Source organism: Natrix helvetica, assembly GCF_964273705.1.
Source record: "Natrix helvetica genome assembly, chromosome: 4".
NCBI lineage: Eukaryota > Metazoa > Chordata > Lepidosauria > Squamata > Natricidae > Natrix > Natrix helvetica.
In genome coordinates this window covers 80,126,500-80,152,226 of record NC_138550.1, presented here as the reverse complement: position 1 = coordinate 80,152,226, position 25,727 = coordinate 80,126,500, and the positions used below count along the sequence as shown (strand labels likewise).

Genomic DNA, 25,727 nt, shown 5'->3' with positions numbered 1-25,727 from the left:
AATATCAGTAATCCATATTAGTAGTTATTCACAGCTCACAATGGGAGTGAGCTTCCATTACTTCGTAAAGATATTTTCTTTTTGTATCACTGTTCATGTTTTTTTTTTGAAAAAAGTTTTTTATTTTTCCTTTCAAATTCATTCTTAGATATACATTCTTATAATTTCTATTTAACATTTGTCAATTCATATCATTTTTCCACCTGTATATTTACATTTTAGATATTTTCTTATTTCCCCTCCCCCTAATTTAATCATGTGTCATCTGTGATATTTATTTCATGTTTTGTTGCTTTTTCTTTCTATTTATGTCTTTTTTCAAGCCACTCATAAAATCGCCCCTCTTCATGTTCTTTTTGTGAGCAGAAGTGCAATTTCCTCATCTCCAATTATCAAGTACACTGAGTATATGACAATTGGATACAAGTATATTGCCCATGTCAAAAATACTATAATCAAAATAATATAATTATCCATCTGGTGCACTCTCAATAGGTTGGCACTGTGACTGTAGTGGCTAGTAACTCTCTTGGTTACTAGCCTGGTGCTTTAAACACTAGCTCTCTTAGCATTACATTATACACTGGTATGACAACATATTAATTCACATCTTCTGTTTGTCATGGCAATATGTTATGGAAAGAAATGTCCTTCTGGGTTTGGCTCCAAGTGGGGAAAAAGACACTGGAGACATGGAGGCTGCTTGGAAAGATGGTTTCAATGGTGGACAGGACCACATGGCTTGAGTCCTGAACAGAAAAGGTGATCACATGCTTCAATGTTGGTGGAGAAGAAGAGAAGGAAGGACTGAGATGCTGAGTCCCTGGTTTTATGCCCTCTTTGGCCTTTGATCTTGAGCTTGTCTTCTAATTGGTTGTCAGACTCCGATGGGGCCTTGCAGGGGCAACTCTCTAGGCTGTGTTTTGAATCCAAGTTTGGTTGAGTTCTCAGATGCCATGTGGTGAGTGAGTAAAGGCTGATCATGCCTTAATCCCATCACCTTGGAGCTGAAGGGGAGAACTCTTTATTATGTAAAGGGACTGGCTTGGGCAATGGCCCATTGACAAAGGAGGATGGGCAGGAAGCTGCAGGGAGCTATTCTCTCTTTAATGAAACATGTTTCTTCCTTTTCACATCCAGAGAAATATTCTGCCTTTTCAATATTTTCTAGGATATTTCATTTTTCTGTGAGGGCTGGGTGATAACTTCCTACAATGTGCTGTGCAACTATTTTTGATTCTCTCTCCCTGCACCTCAGCCCCCCCATCTCTAGAATTCAGTGAATGCAATTTGCATCTATACTGCATTTTTAACAGGATGCGTTTAACATTCATTGCCTCTATAAATATGGGGGGAGGATCTAGGCAGTGAGCATAAACAAGAGGCTTGTACAAGGCAGACAAATATGATTTAAAGAGAAGCTATATGTGTATCAGTCATCTTTTTTAAAATACATTTTGACCATTAATTTGCTTTCATTTATAGTCCAATAAGAAAAAAAAATGGGGGGGGGGAGTATTAAGAATGGACGTTGGTTAAGTAAAAAAAATGGTTGCATTCAGCCTCAAAACTCTATAGAGAAAAATTTTACTTCGATGTGCTTGTTTGAGCATGTTTCTCAACGGTTAAAGATACCACGAAAACAGGAAACAAGCGTTAATCTTGTTATTACGTAACTAGGGGAACTAAGCCCGTTTAGATCTCAGAAAGAAAAGACCGAACATTTTATGCATCGGAAATGCTTCACTCGCCAATGACCATTTTGACTCTACTGGCTTGTCTCACTTGCACTAATTTAGTCCTCCAACTGCAGGACGCGTCCTTAAGGGGGCGACCTTCCATTTCTCACAGTCGGGCGCAACGGAGAAATATCGCGAGACTCCACCGCGGAATGTTTTGAAACCAGGCAATGTTTCTTAGTTATTAAAGTTGCCTTCGGTTTAAAAGTGTTTTTTAAATAATTAATTAATTAACAATGAAATGGCCTCCTAGACACCTCTAAAAACGATTCTCTTGACCCAGCGAATCTTTCCAGGTTCAAAGTAGGACGTTACCTTGCCAGAAGTGAAGATGGTGTCGCCTTTGAATTTGGGCGAAATTGAAGCGAGAGTGCCCTATTCCAAAATGGCTGCCGAGACAGACAGCCCGGTGGAGAAGCGTCTTCCTTCGTTTTCGCTCTGGTTTGGGATCCCGGTAAGGTTCTCTTCGAACGGCGGCAGGTCAGGGTCCCCAAGGGAGCTAGGTTAACCCTCTGTCCGGGGAACGAGGAAGAATAGACATTCAGCAACAGCTTTTATTCAGTTGTGTGCACCAAACACTTTTTGAAAAACCTTACAGAGTAGCCTGTGCAGATCTGGTCCACCCTGAGACATGATTTGATGCTTTCCTCGACTGCCATCGAGGGATCATTCGGATTTTTTGCAGCTCAAATAAGGCAGTGTTATATTGGGGTTTCTAGTGTAATTTTGCAATGATTAACGTTACTATATATACAACAAAGAGCCAGTTTGGTGCAATGGTTAAGACACGAGGTTAGACACCAGGAGTTCTAGTCCGGCTTTTGGCTGGCTGGGTAACCTTGAGACTGTCAGACTGTCTCAGCCCTAGAAAGGAAGTAATGGCAACCCCCCACCCCCACCCACCAGAAGACAAACAAAATTTTCTGGAATTTAGCAGTGGCAAACCATTTGTATATCTGCCAAGAAAACTACCTAGGTTTTCATCAGGAGTTCAGTTCATCTTAGAAGAACCATCTGTTAAGTGTTTATTATCTTAGAGAGGAAAAGATAGAGAACTAGGAATTGCTCTTGAACATTTCATTCATCTAGAAGAGCTGGAACTTATTTTCTTTGTTTTCTGGAAAATAATTCTCCTGCTAGTTTTAATATTTATTTTTAGAGTATGGGGATTGTGCCTGCAAGTCATTGTTAGTCTGGACTAGTCCTTACAGATATCTTGGCAAGATTTTGGAAGTGCTTGCCATTGTCTTCTTAGTGCTGAGAGTGAGTGGCCAATGGACACCCACTGGCTTTGTACCTAATAATATTGTTAGCTCCTGTTTGCCCTACAAAGGTAAGGAAGATTGGTCCGAGAGAATGATTGGTCCAAAGCTTTCATGCTTAAGGAAGGATTAGAACTTGCAATCACTGGGTTTTAGTCTAGCACCTTAATAATTTCATCAAATGAGGCATAGGGAAAATGAAAAATTGAAAATCATGTTTTATTGTCAAACATGTCTACTACGTCTTGCCACTGTGCTTCATGCTAAAACCTATTTTCTTTTTTTCCCTCCAGAGTGAGAAAGTGACTTGTCCTTATGATACTAATCATCAAATGCCTAAATCTTCCTTGGAGAAACATATGATAGCTTGTAGATTGAGAAAACTAGAATATTCTAAAGAGGAAGAGGTAATGTTTTGCTGCCCCCCCCCTTTTTTAAAAAAGGTTCATATTTTGAGGATGGAAAGAAAACATTTGCTCTTCTTTTGAAAACAAAGCTGGCTTTAGATTTTTGAAATGGACACCAGACTATTTTCCCCTAAAATTGTTACTGCAAAAAATCTGTTAAAACTCCATTAGCAAATTAACACAGATACTAAAATCAAAGTCATGGATGAGCAACTTGAAGGCTATTCTACGCACAGCTCATTGAGACCTCCCCACCCCACGCTGTTCACTTTCTCCTGATGCCCAGATGATGGAGGAAGAGAATTTGATAGCTGCGAATGATAAGTTTTAGAAAAGACTTCCAATAGTCTCAGAAACTTGCTTCCACCAACCAGGTTCTAACTTGGTATATTGTGATTCACTTTTACATACAGATACATGACAGAACAAGTATAGGCAGTGCTTATTTTGTTGTTCCCTTTGGTTTACTCTCTCACACTTCTTTTACCTCATTCTAGCATTTCTGCTAGTTTCAGAAACTGTTTTCAATTACTTTTTTAAAGATAAGATTTTAGTTTGATAAGGTTATTGCAATATTAGATAAGGGATAAACATCATGCTTTCTGTAGATACCATTATACTATCTTAATGCCCAAGGATCTTGTCACACCTTTAAAAAATAATAATAATAAAGATCAATAAAATCAGTTTCTAACACTATCTTTACTGGCAAGAATTTCTTGGTTCCACAAAGTCCACACATGTTGGCATATAAAAGTTCTGCATTGCTTAAAGTGGCAACCTCTTCCTTGCAAAGCCATCCATAAACCTGTTTTGGACATTTTTTTTTCATGTTTCCAACCTTCTCATTTTAGGGAGGATAGTTGAGAAGTTGTTTGCCTTGATCCTTCAAAGGGATCTGAATGAAGTGGGATTCCAGTAGATTTCAGGGTTGGGTATGTGAATGAAATGGCATTGATTGCATTTGTGGATGGTATTTAGATGGAACTGAATGGTGGTAGTATGACTGTCCTAGCTCTGCTTTATGGTTTTACGTTTTGTGCTATGCACCAGTGTAAAAAATTATAAAGGGAGTGAGAACTGGACATGACTCTACTACAATTTTGGAGCTGAGGTGCCAATTGTAAAGCTCTACAAGATGATTTATATGGATAAATTAGAAAATTATTTTATCAGAGAAGTCCAATATGGTGGGTTTGTTTATCTGCTACTTTTATCTCTCTGAATATTATCTTATTTATTTTCTATTAATTTCAAAGGCTGGTGGCTGATCAATTATATTTCCATTTGATAATATTATTTTACATATATTTTGCCTCCTAGGCTAAAATGTATGATTCTACTTTTTTCTATGACAAAGGCAAAATTCCTAAAGTTCAAATGGGTGAGTACGAATGTGATAATAAATACTGAAGTACCAGTACTGAAATGTAACATAAAGTACTAACAAATGCTAGTTGATATTTTTAGAAGCAAGAATAAAAACATCAGACCAGATCTTATATGTACTGTCAGTATAAAACATTGATTCTATGCAGAGATGAAGTATGAATATATGTTTAAGAACTGTCTACAAGTAATACTCAACTTACAAAGATTGCTTAGTAGCTATTCAGAGTTACCACAGATCTCTCAAGGGTTTCCATACAACTAGGAATTGAACACACTCGTCCTATTACTATGCTGAGCATTTTGGATGGCCTGCATTTATAGCTGTTTGCAGCCTCCCCAAGTCATGTGAGCCACGATTTACAATTTTTTTTTGCTATAAATCGTTGTTTACTTCTGGTTTCTGGCAAAACCAACACTCATTGCAGGCTGTGAATGTGCTTAATGACTGCAGCATTTGTTTAATAAGTATGGTGATTCACTTAACTAGTGCCAAAAAAAAAAAAGGTTCTAAACTCAGATGTGGTCACGTCAAGTTGCATTTTTAAAATGCTTTTATTTTCAAGGTTTGGAATCACCATCTACAGAGGAGTTGTTTATATTGTAAAAGAGATCATTGTTGATTATTTTTTATAACTTGCTTAACAATGGTAATTAAATAAGATACAATTAGCTGCATCATAATAAGTGAAAACCAACACCCCAATCAAAAATAGATAGATAAATACTGGATAAACACGATATATGAACAATGCTAGTTTGTCTACCCCAAGACTTATTTTTTCAAAATCTGTAATTTTAGTTTCTCTTGATTTTATAAGATTCAATGAGTCTGGAATATTAAAAATGACTATAGAAAAAGAAACACATGATTTCCAATGGTACAAATTTCTGAGTATATTGTTAACATTGCTCAGTACTGCAAAAGTATAGCCTCTATTTTTCAAGCATACATTTAGTGGATTACAAAAGTATACTTAACATTCCTGTGTTATCTTTTGTTTTGCTACAGATAAAGATTTGCAGTTTGACATTATTAAAAAAGCCATGGCCAAAGAGTGTGGAAATTGTTGCCCAGGTAAGTGAAAGCTAAGCTTTTTCCCTGGGGAGCCCACAAACATCCACTTGGTATAGAAACTGTGGTACTGACTGAGATTCTGAACACAAATTTGATTTTTATTTACTTGCCTTGCATATGCTGAATAATGGTATGATATAAAGAACTCTTATTTATTATCTCATTTTCTCTTCTCTGGAAACTTACTAAAAACTTTGCTTTTATAGGGCTTAGTCACTCTGTTTTGCCTACATGCAGCCTAATTCCTAACTGAGAAATCATTCCCATTGCCAAATCCAAAGTGGGGACTATAATTTCAAATATATTATTAGCCCTGCTGAGACAATTAGATGTACTATAAAAAACAGTGAGAATCCCAGTTACAGTAGGACAAGAAAACTATGTTCCTCTAAAGCTGGGTGTAGTCCCCAATCCTCAAAAAATTGCTGCTGAAATATAAATTTTAATATGAGAAAGAAGGAAGTTTAATAAAGAAATGGGAATATTTTTTTATTTTAATGTAATATTTATTTGGCCTTACTCTCATCTTAGTTTTAACTCCCACTTTTTCTAAATGTGAGCTCAGCATCACATTTAAAGGTGCAGTGCAGCCCTCACCCACCCCCACGCCCCAAATTACATCTCACATTCTAAAGTTATGGGCGATTCCTTTTCCTAGACAACTGCCAGTTTGTCCTAAGAGTAAATTGCATTTTTGACTCTAATTATAGTAGTAATAGGTCAAATGAAGTCAGTAGCTTCATGGAAACTCCACAAATTGGCATCAGTCTATATCAGGCCACTTGTGACATAAAACTTTAGAATATTGCTATTTGTGTTGGTTTTGATTGATAGATCCAAACTGTTCTCACATTTTAGGCACTTATTCATCACAGCCTGCTGAAGTTCCACAAAACCACAAGCGTTACATCTGTGATCTGACCCAAGCTGACCGACTTGCAATTTACGATTACGTCCTTGCAGAGACAAAGAACCAGAGGTCAAGATCTCAGGCGACAGAAAATGATAGTGATCTGTTTGTAGATTTGGCAGCAAAAGTCAACCAAGGTTTGGAAAATTTTTTTACAGCTATGCTTTTTTATATCTAAAAATTACAAAACATGTAAAATGTCTCTTGCTGAGGGATCCTTTTTTCTGCTAAAGTGGGATGCTAATAGTATTTCCTATTTTCTTATAACACTGGCATTCCCAGATTAATGAATTTGAATTAAAATTAATGGAACAGAAATTGGCCTGAATTGCAACCAGTAGCTATTGCCTGTCATTGGCACCAGGTGATCAAGCCCTTTCCTCTATTGCTGAGACAGATTGCTGTCACAGCAGCGATATTAATTTGCTTCACTTGTTATCTTGAAAAATCCCTCCTAGTAAAAGTGGTCTAGATTATGGGCGTTTGCTGAAATTATCTATCATATTGTATATAGCCCTCATTTTTGCACTTATATTGCAGAATAAATCCACTCGAATTATTGTTCCTAACACAGCATACTTTTTCCCTTTTAGATGATGGCCAGAAAGGTCCAAAATCTCATCTTGAAATTCTTGCAGAGATGCGGGATTATAAAAGACGGCGGCAATCGTACAGAGCTAAGAATGTTCATATAACAAAAAAATCCTACACAGAGGTCTATATGATTTGGGAATCATATTATTTCAAATGATTTTCTTTTTAATTTAAAAACATCTATATATGAAATACCTTAAATAGGCAGGAATATTTAAATTCTCTTGTTTTTCAAAAATATTGTTGAGTTGAGGCTATCAGTGTCTACATGCTGTCAATGTAGTTAATGCATTGCAATAAGTTAAATTTGCCTGATCTTAAAAAGTTTATAATCTTGAATGCTTGGTGTCAATTGTAACATTTAGCAGTTCATATTTTTTACTATTGCCAGTTCAGTGTAGGATGGTTAATTATAGCCGGCACATGGCAAAAAATAGGAAAATATTTGGATGGATAAATGAAGTACAGGCATATCAAACAGTTGTTTTATAAGTTGTTTAAAATATTTAGTTCTTCATTTGCAGATGTTTACTTTCACTTTCAATTTACGCATTTTAATTGCATAAGTTAATTATAGTGCATTAACAATATTAACAGCTAGGCGAACTTTCCATATGCTTTTTTTCCTTTGTATTATATTGGGCTAATTATTTTACATAATTTTATAACAACTGGAAAACATTAGTAGCCAAAAGAAAAGGAGGGGGAGAGAAATGGGTTGAAGGAATGAATGTAAGCAAAGTAAACATAGTCCGGGAGTGTGAAACTCGCATCATCATGGCATCGTCATGTGACATATCATGACTTTTCCCTCCTTCGCTAAACCAGGCGTGAGTGTGGGCAGCGCGTGATGCATCCAGCCGTGGGCCGCAAGTTGGGCACCCCTGACATAGATCATATTAGTGACTGTGCATAAGGTGGTTTTCCCTCTGAATATTATTTAGCCTGTACTGGCATACATTAATATTTTGTCTAATTTTAATATTTCTGAATACTCAGGTAATCAGAGATGTGATTGGTGTACACATGGAAGAACTTACCACTCATTGGCAGGAGGAGAACAGAAGTATTGGGGTTCATGAAGATGAAAAATCCTCTTTTTCAGCAAAGTCTTCAGGAAGGTATGATTATCATTGCCAAATCTTTGCTGTTTTCTAAGTTGGCAATAACTTAAGAAATTGTACTTTTGTTCCTCTGTTAATTCAAATGAAACTGGAATTACTGACTTGCAGATTTGGTCTGCATATCATGGTATCGTGCTATACCCAGTGTCCAATTCAGTTTATTTTCACTCTTTCCAATGCCTATTTCCTTTAGTGATGCTACTGATTTTATATTTTGTAAAAGTTGTAGAACATCTATTCCTTTGTTGCTTAGAACCGGATTGTTGGCCAGTTATTGACAACAGATAAAATTGTCGTTTGATAGTTGTGAAATAATCAGAGAAGTTACAAATGCATTTGTGAGAAGCAGGGCTTTGTTTAAATATTGAGTCATAGTGAGTGGCAGAAGCAGGTTGTTTTTGCAAAGCACAATGGCATTCAGAAAGTAGGGTTAAATATCACACTTGTTAAAAATAATGGCTTCCTCCTTGCAATATTTTACAGAAAGATTTTTCATAATTCAAATTTTATTAGAAACACTATTCACTGTCTAGCTTCCTAAGCACTGTCATCTTTAAATGGAAATACAAAATTCAAATGAAAGTAGGGAGCAAACAATACAGTAGTAGACATTTCCCTTGATTTCCCGTTAATTCTAGTGCAGCTGAGTTCTGACAGCAATGGTGATACAGCTGGGGTAGGTTTTGAAGTCCAGTCCTCTTACATGATTCTGTGCAGCTAATTGTTTTGCCATTAGTGGCAATTTTCACCAGGAGAAATTAGCATTCATTCCCTCCCCCAACATTAATGATCAAGATCACTGCTAGGACATAATTACTATCTTTTCTTTAGTAAGGAAGAGCGAAGATCTGCATCAGCTGATTCAAGACAGTCTTGTGGAAGTTCAAAAGATATTGATTATTCTCGACATAGGAGGAATTCCAGCAGAAGTCCAGGCAGACGGAAAAGAAGTCGAGAAAGAGAGAGAGATTCCCGAAGGAAAAAAGATAGGTAAGTAGTATCTTTGATTTCTACTTGTGTTGAACTAGTGATATTACATCAAAGGCTGGGATTGTAGGTCATGCTTAAAACTTGTTTACATTCAGTGTTAATTTGTAGGAAAGAATTTCAGTGATTTTCATCAAGCTATTGACTTTAAGTCTTCCTATACTTGCCCAAGATATTAAATCAAAAGATGTATCAAATTAGTAATGATACCAGAATCAATTATAAACTCAACCATATACTTTTTAAAAACAAAAGTTGATTTCATAATAATCAACATAATCTAAAAAAAATAACAATTATGGAATTCTATATATCATAATTTCTTCTATTTCAGAGTAATTTATAAAAAAATACTGACATAAAATAATTAAAAATAAAACAAATTTCAAAACTCCCCATTGGTTTCCTAGGTTGACCAGGTTAAAATAAACTATTACGTGAATTTATTCCTGTCTTTTTACTTCAACTGGCCTATAACATAGGCAGTGGTATTTTTTATTTTAAAAGGGCTGTTGGGAATATATGGATTATGAAGTGGCGTAAATAAAACTGAAGACTTAGCATTGGGTTCTGTTTTGACAACCAAATATACAGAAAGAGATGAAAATATTACTTGACAGTAATTGTAATTTTATAAAAGTATTTTCTTTAGGATTTTAAAGCAAAATAGATAATCCTCAACTTACAACAGTTCACTTAGTGACTGAAGTTACAACGGCACAGAAAAAAGTGACTTATGACCATTTTTTACACTTACTGTATGATCATTGCAGCATCCCCCAGTCACGTGATTTACATTTGGATGCTGGACAACTGATTCACATTTACAATGGTTGCAGTGTTCTGGGGTCATGTGATCACCTTTTCTGACAAGCAAAGTCAATAAGGAAACCAGATTCATTTAATCAACAGTATTACTAATTTAACAACTGTAGTGATTCACTTAACAAATATGGCAAGAAGAGTCACAAAATGGACAAACTCACTTAACAAATGTTTCACTTAGCAACATAAATTTTGGGCTCAATTGTGGTTGTAACTTGAGGACTACCTGTAATTTTTTGTCCCATAAAACCAGGGTGAATAAATGTAACTTTTAATAGGCAATTGTTTTATTCTGTGTAGAATTAAATCTTAAATGTTAGAAAGTTTTTAAAAATAAGAAAGTCCAGTTGCCTCTTCATAAAGCACCTTTGGAACCACCATGACCTGGATGATTGAGAATCTCCATAGACATTTTTAAAAATGAGTTCTTTACTAGTCTGCTCAAACCTGTTCTGTGGGCTGGGTAATTTAATCTACTTATATAAGTTGCTAAACTATTTTAAAAAATAATGAATTATACAATATATAAGCAACTGAGTTGTATGAATGTGAAGATTAGCTCTGTTTTGATACTGTTGTACTTTGGGGATAACTGAATCAATCAGCTGTCCTAATAATGTTGATACAGTGTACAGAGTAAGATATTACTTATACATTACCATTTTAAAAATAGCTATCATTTGGTCTGGTAGCAGCAGTATTACAGTGGGGCAAAAAAGTACCGTATTTATCGGCGTATAACACGCACAGGCGTATAACACGCACCTTCATTTTAAGAGGGAAATTTCAGGAAAAAAATTTAAATTTCAAATAAAGAACTTTGAAGCAAAATAAGGGTAGCTCAGAACTTTTTTTTTATTAATATTATTACCACTTATAAGGTAAATAATGTAAAAGGACAGTAAAAGCAACTATGAACACTGCTGCTTTCACTGCTACTATCTTCCACCCTCCCTTCCTCCTTCCCTTCCTTCCTGCCTCCCTTCCAGTTCCCTCCTTCCTCTTTCCTCCTGCCTGCCTGCCTTCTTTCCCTCCTGCTTATCTATGCTTCCTTCCTTCCTTGCACCTCCCTCCCTTCTGCCTGCCTGCCTTCTTTCCTCTTTCCCTATCCTCCTATCCTTCCTTTCTCCCTCCCTCCTTCCCTGCCTCCCTTCCAGTTCCATCCTTCCCTCCTTCCTTTTTTTTATTAACTTTTAGTCGGGAGTCCGGGGAGAGGAGAGACGGCTCATCCATTCTCTCCTCCTCTCACCCACACCCCGCTGTCTAAAGCGCTTCCTTTCGCCCGCCCGAGCTCTTCCGCGGGCGAAAGAAAGTGTTTTAGTCGGGTGTCTGGGAGAGGAGAGACGGCTCATCCATTCTCTCCTCCTCTCGCCCACACCCCGCTGAGTAGCGCTCCGTGATCCTTTTCTGTGCGCCTGGTGTTTAGATAGATAGCCGGATGTTTAAAACGCCAGGCGCACAGAAAAGCAGCTGCTTTTGGGGCGAAGCGCTCCGTGATCCTTTTCTGTGCGCCTGGCGTTTAAAACATCCGGCTATCTATCTAAACGCCAGGCGCACAGAAAAGGATCGCGGAACGCTTCGCCCCAACAGCAGCTGCTTTTCTGTGCGCCTGGCGTTTAAAACATCTGGCTATCTATCTAAACGCCAGGCGCACAGAAAAGGATCGCGGAGCACTTCGCCCCAACAGCAGCTGCTTTTCTGTGCGCCTGGCGTTTAAAACATCCGGCTATCTATCTAAACGGCTGCTGTTGGGGCGAAGCGCTCCGCGATCCTTTTCTGTGTGCCTGGCGTTTAGATAGATAGCCGGATGTTTTAAACGCCAGGCGCACAGAAAAGCAGCTGCTTTTGGGGCGAAGCGCTCCGTGATCCTTTTCTGTGCACCTGGCGTATATCGCCTGGCGTATATCGGCGTATAACACGCATACATCATTTGCCCCCTATTTTTCGGGGGGGAAAGTGCGTGTTATACGCCGATAAATACGGTATTTAGTCAGCCACCAATTGTGCAAGTTTTCCCACTTAAAAAGATGAGAGGCCTGTAATTGGCATCATAGGTAGACCTCAACTATGAGAGACAAAATGTAAAAAAACAAAACAAAAACCAAACAATCACATTGGCTGATTTGGAAAGAATTTATTTGCAAATTATGGTGGAAAATAAGTATTTGGTCAAGGTCAAACGTTTCCTGTAAGCCTTCACAAGGTTGGCACACACTGTTGCTGGTATTTTGGCCCATTCCTCCATGCAGATCTCTAGAGCAGTGATGTTTTGGGGCTGTCGCTGGGCAACACGGACTTTCAAAGGTTTCTATGGGGTTGAGATCTGGAGACTAGCTAGGCTTCACAGTAGATATGGTGTTCTTTGGATGCAACTCAGCATTCCCTCTCCTCCAAACACGACAAGTTGTGTTTCTCCCAAACAATTCTATTTGGGTTTCATCTGACCATATGACATTCTCCCAATCCTCTTCTGGATCATCCAAATGCTCTCTAGCAAACTTCAGACGGGCCCGGACATGTACTGGCTTAAGCAGGGGGACACGTCTGGCACTGCAGGATCTGAGTTCCTGGCGGCGTAGTGTGTTACTGATGGTAGCCTTTGTTACGTTGGTCCCAGCTCTCTTCAGGTCATTCACTAGGTCCCCCCATGGGATTTTGGCTCACCGTTCTTGTGATCATTTTGACCCCATGGGGGGAGATCTTGCGTGGAGCCACAGATCGAGGGAGATTATCAGTGGTCTTGTATGTCTTCCATTTTCTAATTATTGCTCCCACAGTTAATTTGTTCACACCAAGCTGCTTGCCTATTGCAGATTCAGTCTTCCTAGCCTGGTGCAGGTCTACAATTTTGTTTCTGGTGTCCTTTGACAGCTCTTTGGTCTTCACCATAGTGGAGTTTTGAGTGTGACTGTTTGAGGTTGTGGACAGGTGTCTTTTATACTGATAACAAGTTCAAACAGGTGCCATTGATACAGTTAATGAGTGCAGGACAGAGGAGCCTCTTAAAGAAGAAGGTACAGGTCAGTGAGAGCCAGAAATCTTGCTTGTTTGACCAAATACTTATTTTCCACCATAATTTGCAAATAAATTCTTTCCAAATCAGCCAATGTGATTCTTTGGTAGGTTTTTTTTTACATTTTGTCTCTCATAATTGAGGTCTACCTATGATGCCAATTACAAGCCTCTCTCACCTTTTTAAGTGGGAGAACTTGCACAATTGGTGTCTGACTAAATACTTTTTTGCCCCACTGTATATAGGGTGTGTTCACACAACCAAATTAAGCCAAAATGTGATCTCCTTATCTGTTGCTTAGCTCAGTCATTGCTTAATAACTGGTTATTTAACAATAGTTTGAAATTATGAAGGTCTTGAAAAGGGTGCTTTACAGCCTGTAAAAAAAAATTTATGGACTATTGCAAAATGTCATTCCACCCCCTCCTGTCACATAATCATGATCTGGGTGCCTGGCAATGTATTCACACTTATGACTGTTAACAAGTACCCCATGATCATGTGATTGTCACTTGCAATATTTCCTGCTGGCCTCCCCAGAAAGTCAATGGAGAAGCTGGCAGGGAAGGCTGTGGACTGCTGCAGCCTACCAAGAGGATTCTCTCATCTATGGGGGCTGGATAAAAGAGGTTCCTGCCATTTTGTGCTTTTGTGGATTTCAACAGCTAAAATTCAATCATGCATGGAGCCCAAAATCTCTTTTTCCCACCCCTGCGAGAGCTCTGCAAATGTGGAGAGAGAAGAATGCTCAGCTCCATGCCTATGTGTACCTCGGCAGCTGAAATTCAAGCATGGACAGAACCCCAAATCCCTCCACAGGCACAGAGTCTCTGTTCACTTAACAGCCCATGCGATCATTTGATGACCACAATGAGGATTGTTGGATCATGGTCATTAAGTAAAGTAGTTAGGTGGGTCATTTTCCTTCACTCGATAACCAAGGGTCTGTTCACAATTGTGGTTGTTAAAGTGAGGATTACTTGTATTATAAATCACATTTTATGGGTTCACACATTCTGTGAATCTGGACAGTTTATTTAGTAAGTGTTTTGACTGCAAGAGAAATGATAAGAGGTTTTTTATCTTCATCTCCTTTTTCCTATTGGTGAAAAATAACAGATTCCCCTCCATTGGAACAAAGAAAGGTCTCAGGAGAAGGGAGACACTGAAAACAGAAGAGGGAATAACTTGTGTAAATTAACTAGCTTTTATACTGCTCTGTTTCACACTTCTGTGTTCTCTCTCTACAAACTCATTCATTTTGTGCAGTCCATTTAGATTTAAGATTAAGGGGAAGATAGTTAAAATATTCCCTCAAAGATTCTATATTCTAGGTAGGTGATGAAAAAGGTATCAAAAGATAAATATCAGCAAATGCAGCAGTATGTATTTCAATTTCATTTCAGTATGCATGAGCATTATAAGGATAAACCCTAGTTTCATGAAAATATGATTTTTTTTAAAAAAAATGTAGTAGCGAGATAAGCTCCAACATAATACTGGCTTTCATTTTATTTCAGAGATGAAGGAAAGCATCATAAAAGAAGAAAATAATACTTGCATTTCTATTACAAGAGATGTGGAGCCAAACCAAGTTGTATCTGTTTAATTCCAGTAACATATCTCACTGACAACTAAGATGTTACCTACTTCAATAAATATCATTTGAAATCCCTATCACACTCGGAAACTGGATATATGCCACTCAGAGTCACTTTGGATAGTGAAATGGATGACATAAAAATAAATAAATAAAACAAATACATTGTTTAATTATTCACATAGACAATTACCACCCTTTAAATCAATTGTTGTTGGTTCTAATATTAAACTATTCTTAAAAACTATTCATTTTAGTAACATTCAACAAATTATTCTGCATTTTAACAATAAATATATTTATTGTAAAAATAAAAAAAAATATAGTACAAATACTTTTTACTATATATATCTAGGTGGCAAACACATTCAACACCTCCTTCTATTTTCACCACAACACCCTTGTGAGGTGGGTTGGACTGAGAGAGAGAGTGGCCCAAAGTTACCCAGCTGGATTTCATGGCTAAGGTGGAATTTGAACTCCCACTTTCTAGACTGGTGCCTTAACCACTAGACCAAACTTAATTATTTTGACAGTGCCAATAAATATATGATGTTCAGTGTTATCATGATTTTGCAGATAGTGAATTGATGCCATATGTATATCCAGACATTAGGAAATAAAAATAATCAACAACTGTAGACTTATCATTTTTGATTTATATGATTGTTGCCCAGACATTATATCTAAGGAACTGAAGCACAGAAGGAAAAATCTAGAAGATTCTTATTAAATTCAGAGTCTGGAAGAAGCCCTGGGAGAACTATACACTTGATACCAAATCACTTATTTATTTATTTATTTATTTCTTGGATTTCTAAACCGCCCCCTCTCCCAAAAAGGGACTCGGGGCGGTGTACAGTCAAATGCAGATAAAAATACAATAATATAAAACAGTTAAATACATTTGGATGGAGGAGATAAGGCTGTACAAGAAATAAATATACTATAAAAACCCTAAAAACATCCCCAATTAAAATACCCACTTATGATGTTCTCTTCACTGAATGGATGGCATAGTCAGGTTGGCTCTGGAAACAGAAGCCTCCATTCATTAAGTGCTTACTGATTAGATTTTCTACTCTAAATACTGCTTGTTGAAGGAGCAGTCAATTGTCATAAAATACCATGATCTGATTTCAGACAATTAGGTGATACAGATTTTATTGGTAGTTCACAAACTGAAAAGGACATTAGAGATTACATACATGAAAACTCTAATTTTATTACACTATTTGACATGACATTTTGCTATGTACTAAAAAATTGTTACTCTCAAACAATCCTGTTTTAAGGCATCAGTTTTACAGTGGAGAAATCTGCAGTGCCAACCATATAGTCCTTACGTGCCCTAAATGAGAAAATAATTATTTTTCATTACTACTATTGAAGGAACCAATATTATGTATCAAATCCATCTTACCCCACAGGCATGCAATTTATATATGAAGGAAAAATTCTAAATTTCTAAATATAACAAAATTTCTTTTGTTAAAAAAATACATTTCTATTATACAAGATAGACCTCCAATTTGGAGCTTAACTTGATTTCCATCTATAACATCTAGGTGCCCAAATCAGGCAGGAAAACAAAGACAAAAGGGGAAACTAGTAATAACATCCTGTCTATTCTTTTAAATAAGGTACATTAAAAGGTAATCTCTATTGACAACATCCAGCATTTACAAAAGTACACAAGGTGGATAAAAGTATGATTTTGCTGCCCCTTCCTCTAATGAATACAAGTAGAATAAATATTACATAAGAATTAGAACTTATAAAATGATTTCATTTTGAATTAAAGACCCGTTATCAGCTCAGTCTGAAATTGTTTTTCTGAATATGGCCAAATTTTGTTATACTGTATGCGGAATTAGGGAGACACTAACTGCCCACTGATAATCTATCAGTAATCATGATATACTATTTTGTCTGTTTTTTTAAATTATAATTACTTTTAATGCTTTTATTTGCAATGCTGGTCTGTGACCATAATAAAAAATGGATTGATAGACTTAGAACAGGCCAGCACAATATGAAGCCAGCCAATGTTTTCCAACAAAGTAAATTTACATCCACTGCTATCATCTCAAAAACATGCTGCTCCGAACATCCAAGCTTTGTTGCTGGTTTGCACAGCTCCAAAATTTTAGTAGCCATAGAACAGCTGCTGGCACTCTTAAGCATTTCTTTGTGGCCCACAAGGATTTTTCATTTATCAATGTGGTATTTTCCCATCAACAAATTGGGCTTTCCTGACCTACGTCAAGCTAATAATTTTCTTCTTTTGATTGTCACACTATTCTCCCTAGTTTTACTTTTCACCTTCAACCATGAAAGTTTTACATTTGCATATAAACACAAAGTTTAAAAATTATACTATGAAATTGCTTTGTGAATCCTAAAGATAATAATATATAGATGCATCCTAATTTTTGCTGTAAAAGTAAAGTGGAAATTGTATTTAAACATTGCATAACTTATAGAGCAGGAAACTGCACTGTACTGGATTCTCCTTTATTACATTTCTCAAAACTGCTTCAGAGAATTATAGGGCCCTTTGGAGATGTAAGAAAGGAGGATTAGTGGAGCACTCTGCCAAACTGATAGAGACTTTGAAATCTCTTCTCATGATCAAAAGGATCTGGGCATTTGGAGTGAAGTAGGAGGTAAAAAGCAGATGTTCAGTTTCCTGAGGAGAGGGGGGCACAAGATTCATATACCCATTAATACTTACACTTGTTCTTTAAGAGACTTGATAAAAGACTCGGATACTTCCTCTGTTATTTCATCATCTAAGCTAGCCAAGTAGGAATAGAGAAAGTGAAAAGTGGCATATGGAATACGGGCTGGTCCACCCTCTGGATCTTGCGTTAGAATTTCACATGCATGTTTCATTGAACTGAGCAGGGTCTAAAAAAAGCCAAAACAGCAAGCAAACAAGTATACTTTAGAACACAAGGCAAATACTAAGATTCACTTGTAGCTATTCTAATACTGTATTTAATTAGACTCATAGCTTCTCTTTCCACAGAAATGTAGAACTAAAGTAAAACGCCACCAGGGCAGCAAATGCAGAAAAGTAGCATAGTTCTTTATAAATAGGCACAGAATGAAACCTGCATTTATTTCAGTTTTCATCCCAGGTGCATTCATAAAAGAAATTGGGAAAGACCATATAAAACACCCAGAAATACCACTTCAAACATTATGCAGTTCTTAGTGAAAAGCATGCAAATCATCCAGAGATTTTAATGCATGTTGATTGCACATATTTAGTGAGGAAACCAAAATGTTGGCAAATTGTCATGGGTACAGCAGAAAATGGCACATATAACACTCCATAGGGCAGTGATGGCTAACTGTTGTTGGGTGCCAAAAATGCAAGTGCATGTGCGCAATAGCGTGCGCACATGCCAGCACCCATAATGCAAAGCATGCACAACACACACACACCCACGCTCCGCACTGCTCGCCTCCAAGCTCAGCTTGGTATTTCCTCCAGGGCCGGGGAAAGCCTCCAGAGCTTGGGGAGGGTGAAATACGGGCCCAACGGGCCTACTGGAAGTTCGGAAATGATCCAATTCTGGCTACCGGAGAGCCTCCAGGGGGCCGGGGGAGGCCGTTTTCTCCAAGAAAGCCTCTGGAGCCTGGGGAGGGTGAAAACCAGAAGTTCGGACACTATATGGCCTGTATTTTGTGAAAACGGCCTCCCTCTGGAAGACCAGAAGTTGGCTGCCCGGCACGTGCATGCGTGCTGGAGCTGACAGTTCCACGTGCCACCTGTGGCATGTGTGTCATAGGTTCATCATCACGGTCATAGGGGATTTATATATTTTTCCTTACCTCTGCATGAGGTTAGTTCTCCATAATTCACCAACAGAAAACCATGCTGTCACTTAAGATCTTGGGGGTGGCTATTTTATTTTATTGTATTGCTGGGTGCATTTATTAATTTTATCCATTTGTAGCAAATATATGTTTTATGGCTTTATGTTTTAATGGCTATAATCTGCTCATAACTATGTGCTTGGAGTGGCAAACAGATCGCACAAAACATTTTTAAAATCTCATTTTCAATCAAAATGGAAATCATAAAATATTTAATACAAAATGCTAGCAAGCAGGAATCACTAAGTTTAACACTGTATTATTCATTTATTTTTATTGTAAATTTGTATTCCACCTTTCTCACTATCAAATGATTCTGGCTGCTTACAATAACATAAATAACAGAATAAAACAATTACTGAATCTGCAGCATGTCACCCAGTGGCTTGGTTCAGGATCACCTGGTCCCTCAGGTGATCACCTTTGGGGCAGCACAGAATAATCTGTTTAACACCTGATGGACAAAAATTTAATGGTTTTACCAGTTTGAATGTTAAGTCACACAGAATCGCTACTGCACAGGGTGGGTGGCACATAAATCTAATAAATAAAATAAATTGAAGATCAATATCTTTTTCATCACTCTCTAAAAAGTGGAGGTAAGAGTCTGGATGGAAATTGTCCAGGAAGATAAAAGTCTAAAGATGATTTTTAAAGAAGGGGCTACACCAAGGCCTCCTGAAAAGGTCTCAGGAACATCCCCACTTGCAGTGATGCATTTTTTCACTGCTTGGACCCACATGGCAGTTCCCATCCTGGAGGTTTTCACCAACTAGGAGGGGCAATGATCTAGATGGCAGATTGTTGTGCTGACAGCAGAGGACCCTTCATCATATCCAGCAGGACCAAAATGTTCCCAGATAATTAGGCAAGACACTTGCAGGCATCTCCAAGGAACTTGATCCACACTTAGACTCCAACTGGGAATGGAGCCAATCAATTTTGTCTGTGAGAGGTTCCAAAAATCCCTCAAAATGGCCCTGAAGATGATCACCTGGGTCCTCCTTCCCTAGGAGGTACCAGGTGACCCTGAATAGGACCACCAGGTGACACTCTGTAGATGCAGTAAGAGCAGAGAAATAATACTGTTACCACTCTTACCATGAACTAGTCCTTAATAGTAACTGTGACCCATGCCCATTTGGATTTATGCCTGGTTTTCCTCCAGTAGTGCTCTAAGTTTGTCTTGGTTCTTTAGTTAGCACTAATAAAGTGGGTTTTCCTTAAATTCCTCTTAATTGTGAAATTCAAAGAATTTGGATTAATATATCGTAGCTTAAATGATAAAAAAACCCAAATATAGGAAGTCCTTGATTTGCAACCATACTGGAGTCTACCTATCACAGTCATAAGTCATGATGGGTTAAATTGAGTTGGTCATGTGACTGAATCAATTTCACAACTTTTTTTCGGTGGTTAAGTGAATGCTATTGTTAAATGAATATCACAGTTATTAAGTGAATCAATAGTTCACTATGGCTGTAGTTTTGTCAAAAACTGGAAGGATGGACAAAACTCATAAAATGTGGTCATGTGACTGCAGGACACTGCAAAGAGCGTAAATGAAGCTGTGCTGCCGAGCTCCCAAAGTTCAGTCCTGTGACCTGGGAAAGGTTTCCATTATAACTTTGAATCAGGGTTGTAAGTAACCCCAAGATAGGTCCATCATAACTTTGAACAGTTGCTAAAAGTGATTTCCAAATAGAAACAAAATTAAATATATTCTCTTTGGATAAAGGAATCAATTTAACCATATCTACTTTCGTTACTGTGGGGAATAATATATGCTTCCAGATTTTATACTTGCAATGAAAAAAAATGAAACTTTGATTTTGTTTTCATTGATTAGTTAGGTTTATTGTTACAGAAATAGTTAGTATGTACTATTGTGTAAAAGTAGAAAGTTGAGGTAATGTTATTACCTTCTACTGTGCCAGAATTGGAGGTCAATGCCTTTTTCTTTCTTTTTCCCTCTCTACTCTATATTTTCATTTCTTCCTTCCTTTCTTCTTCCCAGATTTCTATTACTTTTTATTCCCCTTTGTATATTATATTTTGATAAACCAATAAAAACGTGACAAAAAAGAATACTCATTAAATGCAACTGACACTCTGAAGAATGAAAATTTAAATGATGAAATGATTCTGAATCTATAAGTGCATTTTCCAGTTGTTTAAAAAGTAGATTTATCAAAACAAAGGGTTAAATAAATTTAAACTTTAAAAAAATCTTATCTATATATGTATGTGTATGTTTGTATTTGCATACACTCAAATGTCCATAATACACATGATTTTCTATATTTTAAACTATGTAAACAGTCTAATTCGATCCAATTAATATTGCATATGTATCATGGGTCCTATCTTCTGAACCTCAGACTGTTTTTAAAAAAAAATTCTCATCTCTTTTCCTCATACATTTAATCAAAATTAAAAATAAAAGTTTATCTTTAAACACCTCTACTATTCATTTTAGTAGAACAACAATTCTATACAAGAAAGACTTTTATATCTTACATACCCCACCAAGAGCACTACAGCAAAGGGCAAAAAACTTCATCCATTCTATTCCATCTTCAAAGGTATCTAATTGAAGAAGATTGCGCAGTTGTTCTACTGGTAAGCACAAAAACTTCCACTTTTTATGAAGATCTATTAAATCCACAGTCTTCTTTTGAGACAACTATAAAAGCATATACATCATAAAAAAAATATAAGAAAACAAAATTGGAAATTAACTGTTAATTAGCTAGTTCAAAAACTAGTTGCTATCAGGCAGACATGATTGTCTGCCTCCTGATCACGAACAACTGTGGCCCATATAGAAATTGCCAAATAGGATGTGCGCCAGTGTAGTAGGATCAAAGGACAATTTAAGAAAATGGGGCTTCCCCACAGAAGATATTCTATATGAACGCGGGCAAGAACAATCTATCTTGCATGTACTGCGGAGCATACGAGCCATTCAACATGTATGGAGGAAGACGTTATTTGGCAAGAAAAAATGCTGTCAATGTGACCTGATATAGGTGAATGTCATTTAGTTTTAATCCTATTTATTTTACTTACTTTTTAATATGTGCTATATTTCTGTGACCTATTTTATATTTATTTTACTTACTCAGCGTTGAATGTTACATATCTATAATTTGAAGGTCCTTTTGCAGGAATAAAGAAAAGCTAGTTCAAAGAAAAATCATTTTAGATCAGTGTTTCTCAACCTGTGGGTCGGGACCCCTTTGGGGATTGAATGACCCTTTCATAGGGGTCGCCTAAGACCACCGGAAATACATTTTTTTGATGGTCTTAGGAACCGAGACACCAATTTTATGGTTGGGGGTCACCACAACATGAGCAGCTATATTAAAGGGTCGTGGCATTGGGAAGGTTGAGAACCACTGTTTTAGATAGTACAGTTCATTTAAAAATCTATAGTGTTATTGTAGATTTCAGCTGTTTAAAAATATTTTACCTGTTTATGCAAAACTTTAAGGAGGCCAGGGGTCAAACCAGTATCATTTTTCTGTGTGGCAACTGGCATTTCAACACGTTCTTTCACAGGAAGAGGCTCTCCCCTTGACAAAGCATGGAAGTACCTATCATAGTGCCATACCAAATACCGAAAGACAGTTCAAGTTAAAAACATGATGTTAATGTATAAAATTTTCAAAATCAATACTACAGTTTACACTAAGTGGGAAAAAGTGTATTTTCGTTTACTCCCTTCAGCTAGGGTGTGACAGGGATTGATCAACTCTTGCTCTCTCAAACAGCTTTCTGTTTAAGTGGATATATTTCCAAATAAAATAGAATAATGCAGCTATCACCATTTCTAGGAATACCTCTGTGGGCTTAAAAGCATTTCTGAATACTCAGGATATCAGACTCCTTAAAATAATTTTAAAGATCTAAGCATATTTTAAAAGTCAGTTGGGACAGGAGTTAGGTGGGTACCTAAACAGCTATTTGTGAACAGACTAATGATATTGGATGTCCGCGGTGATATGTGAACATTGACATGCCATATTTTTTGAAGTATAAGAAGCACCGGAGTATAAGACGCACCAAGGTTTTGAAGAGGTAAATTTTTTAAAAAAGTTTTTGCACTCTGCAAACCTCCCCCAAATGGCTCATTTTTCGCAAAAACTGGCCCGTTTCCCCCCCAAAAAAGGGCATGAATAGCCTTAGGCTTGTAGAGTGTTCCTGGGGGGGGGGGGTTGAGGGGGACAAAAATGAGCAAAAAATGGCCATTTTATTTGCGAAAACGGGCGTTTTTTGTCAAAAAAAGGGCATTAGGAAGCTTATAGAGTGCCCCTGGGGGCTGGGCAAAATTGAGCAACAAACTGCCCATTTTTTGCTCATTTCTGCCCTCCCCAGCCCCCAGGAGCTCTTTGAAAGCCTCCTACAAGTATGCACGGCCATTTGGGGCAGGGTTTCAGGAGGCAAAAAAATGCTGCATTCAGTGTATAAGACGCACCCAACTTTTCAGCCTCTTTTTTGAGGGAAAAAGGTGTGTCTTATACTCCGAAAATACGGTAATTACTCTGAGCACAGATATACTTCTAAATGTGTGTGTGTGTGTGTCTGAAGTCTTCTTAATCAAGACACTTTACTTTGATTTTCTATTTACCCATAGGACCATTGGAGAACATCACGTGGTTGGGTCCTGATAGCTGCTTTGGTAAATTGTTTCATAATATCTGGCAGTTCAGGTGGAACATGAATCTGCTGTGCACAGAACATAACATCTGGAACAGGCATGGTTATTCAAGGTCCCAAACTACAATCCTATGAAAACTATAAAGAAAGTGTTCATTATTTAATGTATTCTAAAATAAACTCGAGATGTATAAAGGCATAATATATGTTAATATCATTTTTATCACATTTATCACATCACTTTATCACTTCACTTTTCTCTTAAGGGGTTCAAGGGAGTACATAGTATAATAAAACTATCAAATGTTATCTTCACAGGAATTTAGTAATACCTCATAACATTTGTAGACTGACATTATTTTTCTCAAGGTGCCCCAATAAGCTTATAAGCTAACAAAATTTACTTAATACACCACCTTTTATTAAGCATTAACAAGCTGGAAATCCTTTTTCATATTACTTTGAAAACATACAAGCATAGGCAACACCTATTTATGATTGAAATATGGTTTACATCCAAACATAATTCAAAAAAGTCTTTTGATGATAAATTTGGTAGCCAACAAATAGTGATAGCAAAAACAATGCCAGCTCATTTTCTAGTACAAAATTAACAACTATATTAGGCTACATCCAAATTATGAAAGTAAACATTTGCTTGCATCAAGGTATTGTTCCCTCATTTTTAGTCATTTGCACATATTCCAAATATTTTCCAGAGCAATCTTTCCAACTTTCAGATTATGGGAGGGGAAAAATAAATACAATCCACTATAAGTAGGTGATATATGCTTTGGTGGATTAGAATATCATTTCATAATTTGAGAGTGGACTCTCACATGCACTTGTTGCTCTACCACAAATTATTAGTATGTGTTCTAATTCCTTTATATTCTTAACAATGTTTGAGGATCCCAAGCAGCTTGGGTTTATGTGAATTTCTCAGGGACCCCCGAGAATTATTGATCTAACACATCTAGTTTAGAGAAAAATGATTTATAGAATCTGGTTTATAGAAAATGCATTTTCTGGGACATTGTGTGTGAGGCAAAGAAGCACTCTAGCCAAATGAGATTATTTGGGGGGCAATTACAGAAGTACAAAAGGCCTTATGAAGGGCTCCTTCTTGTGAAGGAGGACCTGTATTTACATAGACATTTGTAAATCCCACTCTCTTAAACAATTCAGTTTTATCAAATACTGATGCATCGAGATATTTTTAGATTATAGTCATAAAGGTCTATTACATTTTTACTTTTTGGTACTGCTCACCTATTTAAAACACTGCTAGCCTAAGGTTGTTTTTTAGGTGAATATGATTAAGACACATCCAGCCTTGACTGCAATTACTGCTTAGGTTCTTTTAAATATATATTTTACAGTCCGCCTTGTAACCCTTACAGTATTCATAACTCATTGTGGGGGTAGCAAATGTAATTCTACTTCTCAGCTTTGTATTCAATAAACGCGTTTTCAGCTGGTGGCATGATGTAACTAGCAGTAAATATTCCGGCTGGACTGGAGTGAGGGAGTCTAGAGTTTAAAAATCCTCTCAGGTATGAAGTTAATTTTTTTTGGGGGGGGGGTGTCAGTCATCCATAGGTATATACACCTTCTCTCTCTAGTTGCAACCTATTTCGGGGACATCATAAAAAGGTATCCTAAGCTCTCTGTAGAAAGGGGAGCATAAATGTACCGTACCGCAATTAAAGCAGTATCCCAGCTAATACCCCTCCCCAGGCTTGAAACGGGAGCTTCGTTCCCTTTTTCCGGGTCAAGCGGCTCTTCTGCTCTAACGGCTAGTTGCTGTTCAGTGGCAAGAAGCTACGGAAAAGACAACTGTTGAAGGCGCCGCCACTCCAAAGGCTTTGTTTTTCGGCTGCCTCTCTCGAAAGGTCTGAGCAAGTTAGGTTTCCATGGCAGCAAGCGCGCGCGCGTCTCTGTCTCGTAGCAACGACGGAAAGAATCGAGAATTGACGACCAAGAGCCGCCGCTGGCCGTCCTATTCCGCCGAATCTCTATGGTAAATTCTCTTTTCCCGTCTCCCGCACTGGAATTTACAACAGCTGTCGTACTCCTTAGTTTCCTGCGCCAGTTTAATTTTTACATCCATCTCGGTAACGTGAGGCCGCGCGACTCTCGATGACGCATGCGTATGCTGAACACGTCGCGCCCTCGAGCAGGCGCCGTTAATATTGCACAGCGCTACCTTCGAAACTTCTCAATATTTGAGGAGCTTATTAAAG

At 37.4% G+C, this 25,727-nt stretch overlaps 2 protein-coding genes across 4 annotated transcripts; one reads left to right on the top strand and one right to left on the bottom strand.

Moving 5' to 3' along the window:
* The first annotated feature begins 1,821 nt into the window (after window positions 1-1,821).
* SNRNP48 (small nuclear ribonucleoprotein U11/U12 subunit 48) lies at window positions 1,822-15,569 on the top strand. Of its 2 annotated transcripts, XM_081953383.1 has the most exons (10): window positions 1,822-1,906; window positions 2,036-2,193; window positions 3,295-3,408; window positions 4,732-4,792; window positions 5,810-5,875; window positions 6,734-6,922; window positions 7,379-7,500; window positions 8,379-8,500; window positions 9,335-9,493; window positions 14,849-15,569. In XM_081953383.1, exons 2-10 carry the CDS (start codon window positions 2,071-2,073, stop codon window positions 14,880-14,882), a joined length of 990 nt encoding a protein of 329 aa, XP_081809509.1. In that variant the 5' UTR covers window positions 1,822-1,906; window positions 2,036-2,070; the 3' UTR covers window positions 14,883-15,569. The 2 variants fall into 2 exon arrangements, with proteins under 2 accessions (XP_081809509.1, XP_081809508.1); XM_081953382.1 differs by having other exon boundaries at window positions 1,895-2,193.
* A 348-nt stretch (window positions 15,570-15,917) lies between these two features.
* Window positions 15,918-25,564, bottom strand: ROPN1L (rhophilin associated tail protein 1 like). Of its 2 annotated transcripts, none has more exons than XM_081953387.1 (6): window positions 25,178-25,564; window positions 23,453-23,619; window positions 22,295-22,418; window positions 21,344-21,505; window positions 17,666-17,841; window positions 15,918-16,279 (listed from the first exon to the last, which is right to left on the bottom strand). In XM_081953387.1, exons 2-6 carry the CDS (start codon window positions 23,581-23,583, stop codon window positions 16,219-16,221), a joined length of 654 nt encoding a protein of 217 aa, XP_081809513.1. In that variant the 5' UTR covers window positions 23,584-23,619; window positions 25,178-25,564; the 3' UTR covers window positions 15,918-16,218. The 2 variants fall into 2 exon arrangements, with proteins under 2 accessions (XP_081809513.1, XP_081809514.1); XM_081953388.1 differs by having other exon boundaries at window positions 25,183-25,564.
* Window positions 25,565-25,727: the final 163 nt, after the last annotated feature.

Coding starts and splice junctions, on each gene's coding strand:
- SNRNP48 (XM_081953383.1), top strand. CDS start 2,071: ATGGTGTCGCCTTTGAATTTGGGCGAAATTGAAGCGAGAGTGCCCTAT. Junction 2,194..3,294: donor CGCTCTGGTTTGGGATCCCG/GTAAGGTTCTCT, acceptor TTTTCCCTCCAG/AGTGAGAAAGTGACTTGTCC. Junction 9,494..14,848: donor TCCCGAAGGAAAAAAGATAG/GTAAGTAGTATC, acceptor ATTTTATTTCAG/AGATGAAGGAAAGCATCATA.
- ROPN1L (XM_081953387.1), bottom strand. CDS start 23,583: ATGCCTGTTCCAGATGTTATGTTCTGTGCACAGCAGATTCATGTTCCA. Junction 17,842..21,343: donor GCTGTAGTGCTCTTGGTGGG/GTATGTAAGATA, acceptor GGCTTTTTTTAG/ACCCTGCTCAGTTCAATGAA. Junction 16,280..17,665: donor AAGTCTCTTAAAGAACAAGT/GTAAGTATTAAT, acceptor TTTCTCATTTAG/GGCACGTAAGGACTATATGG.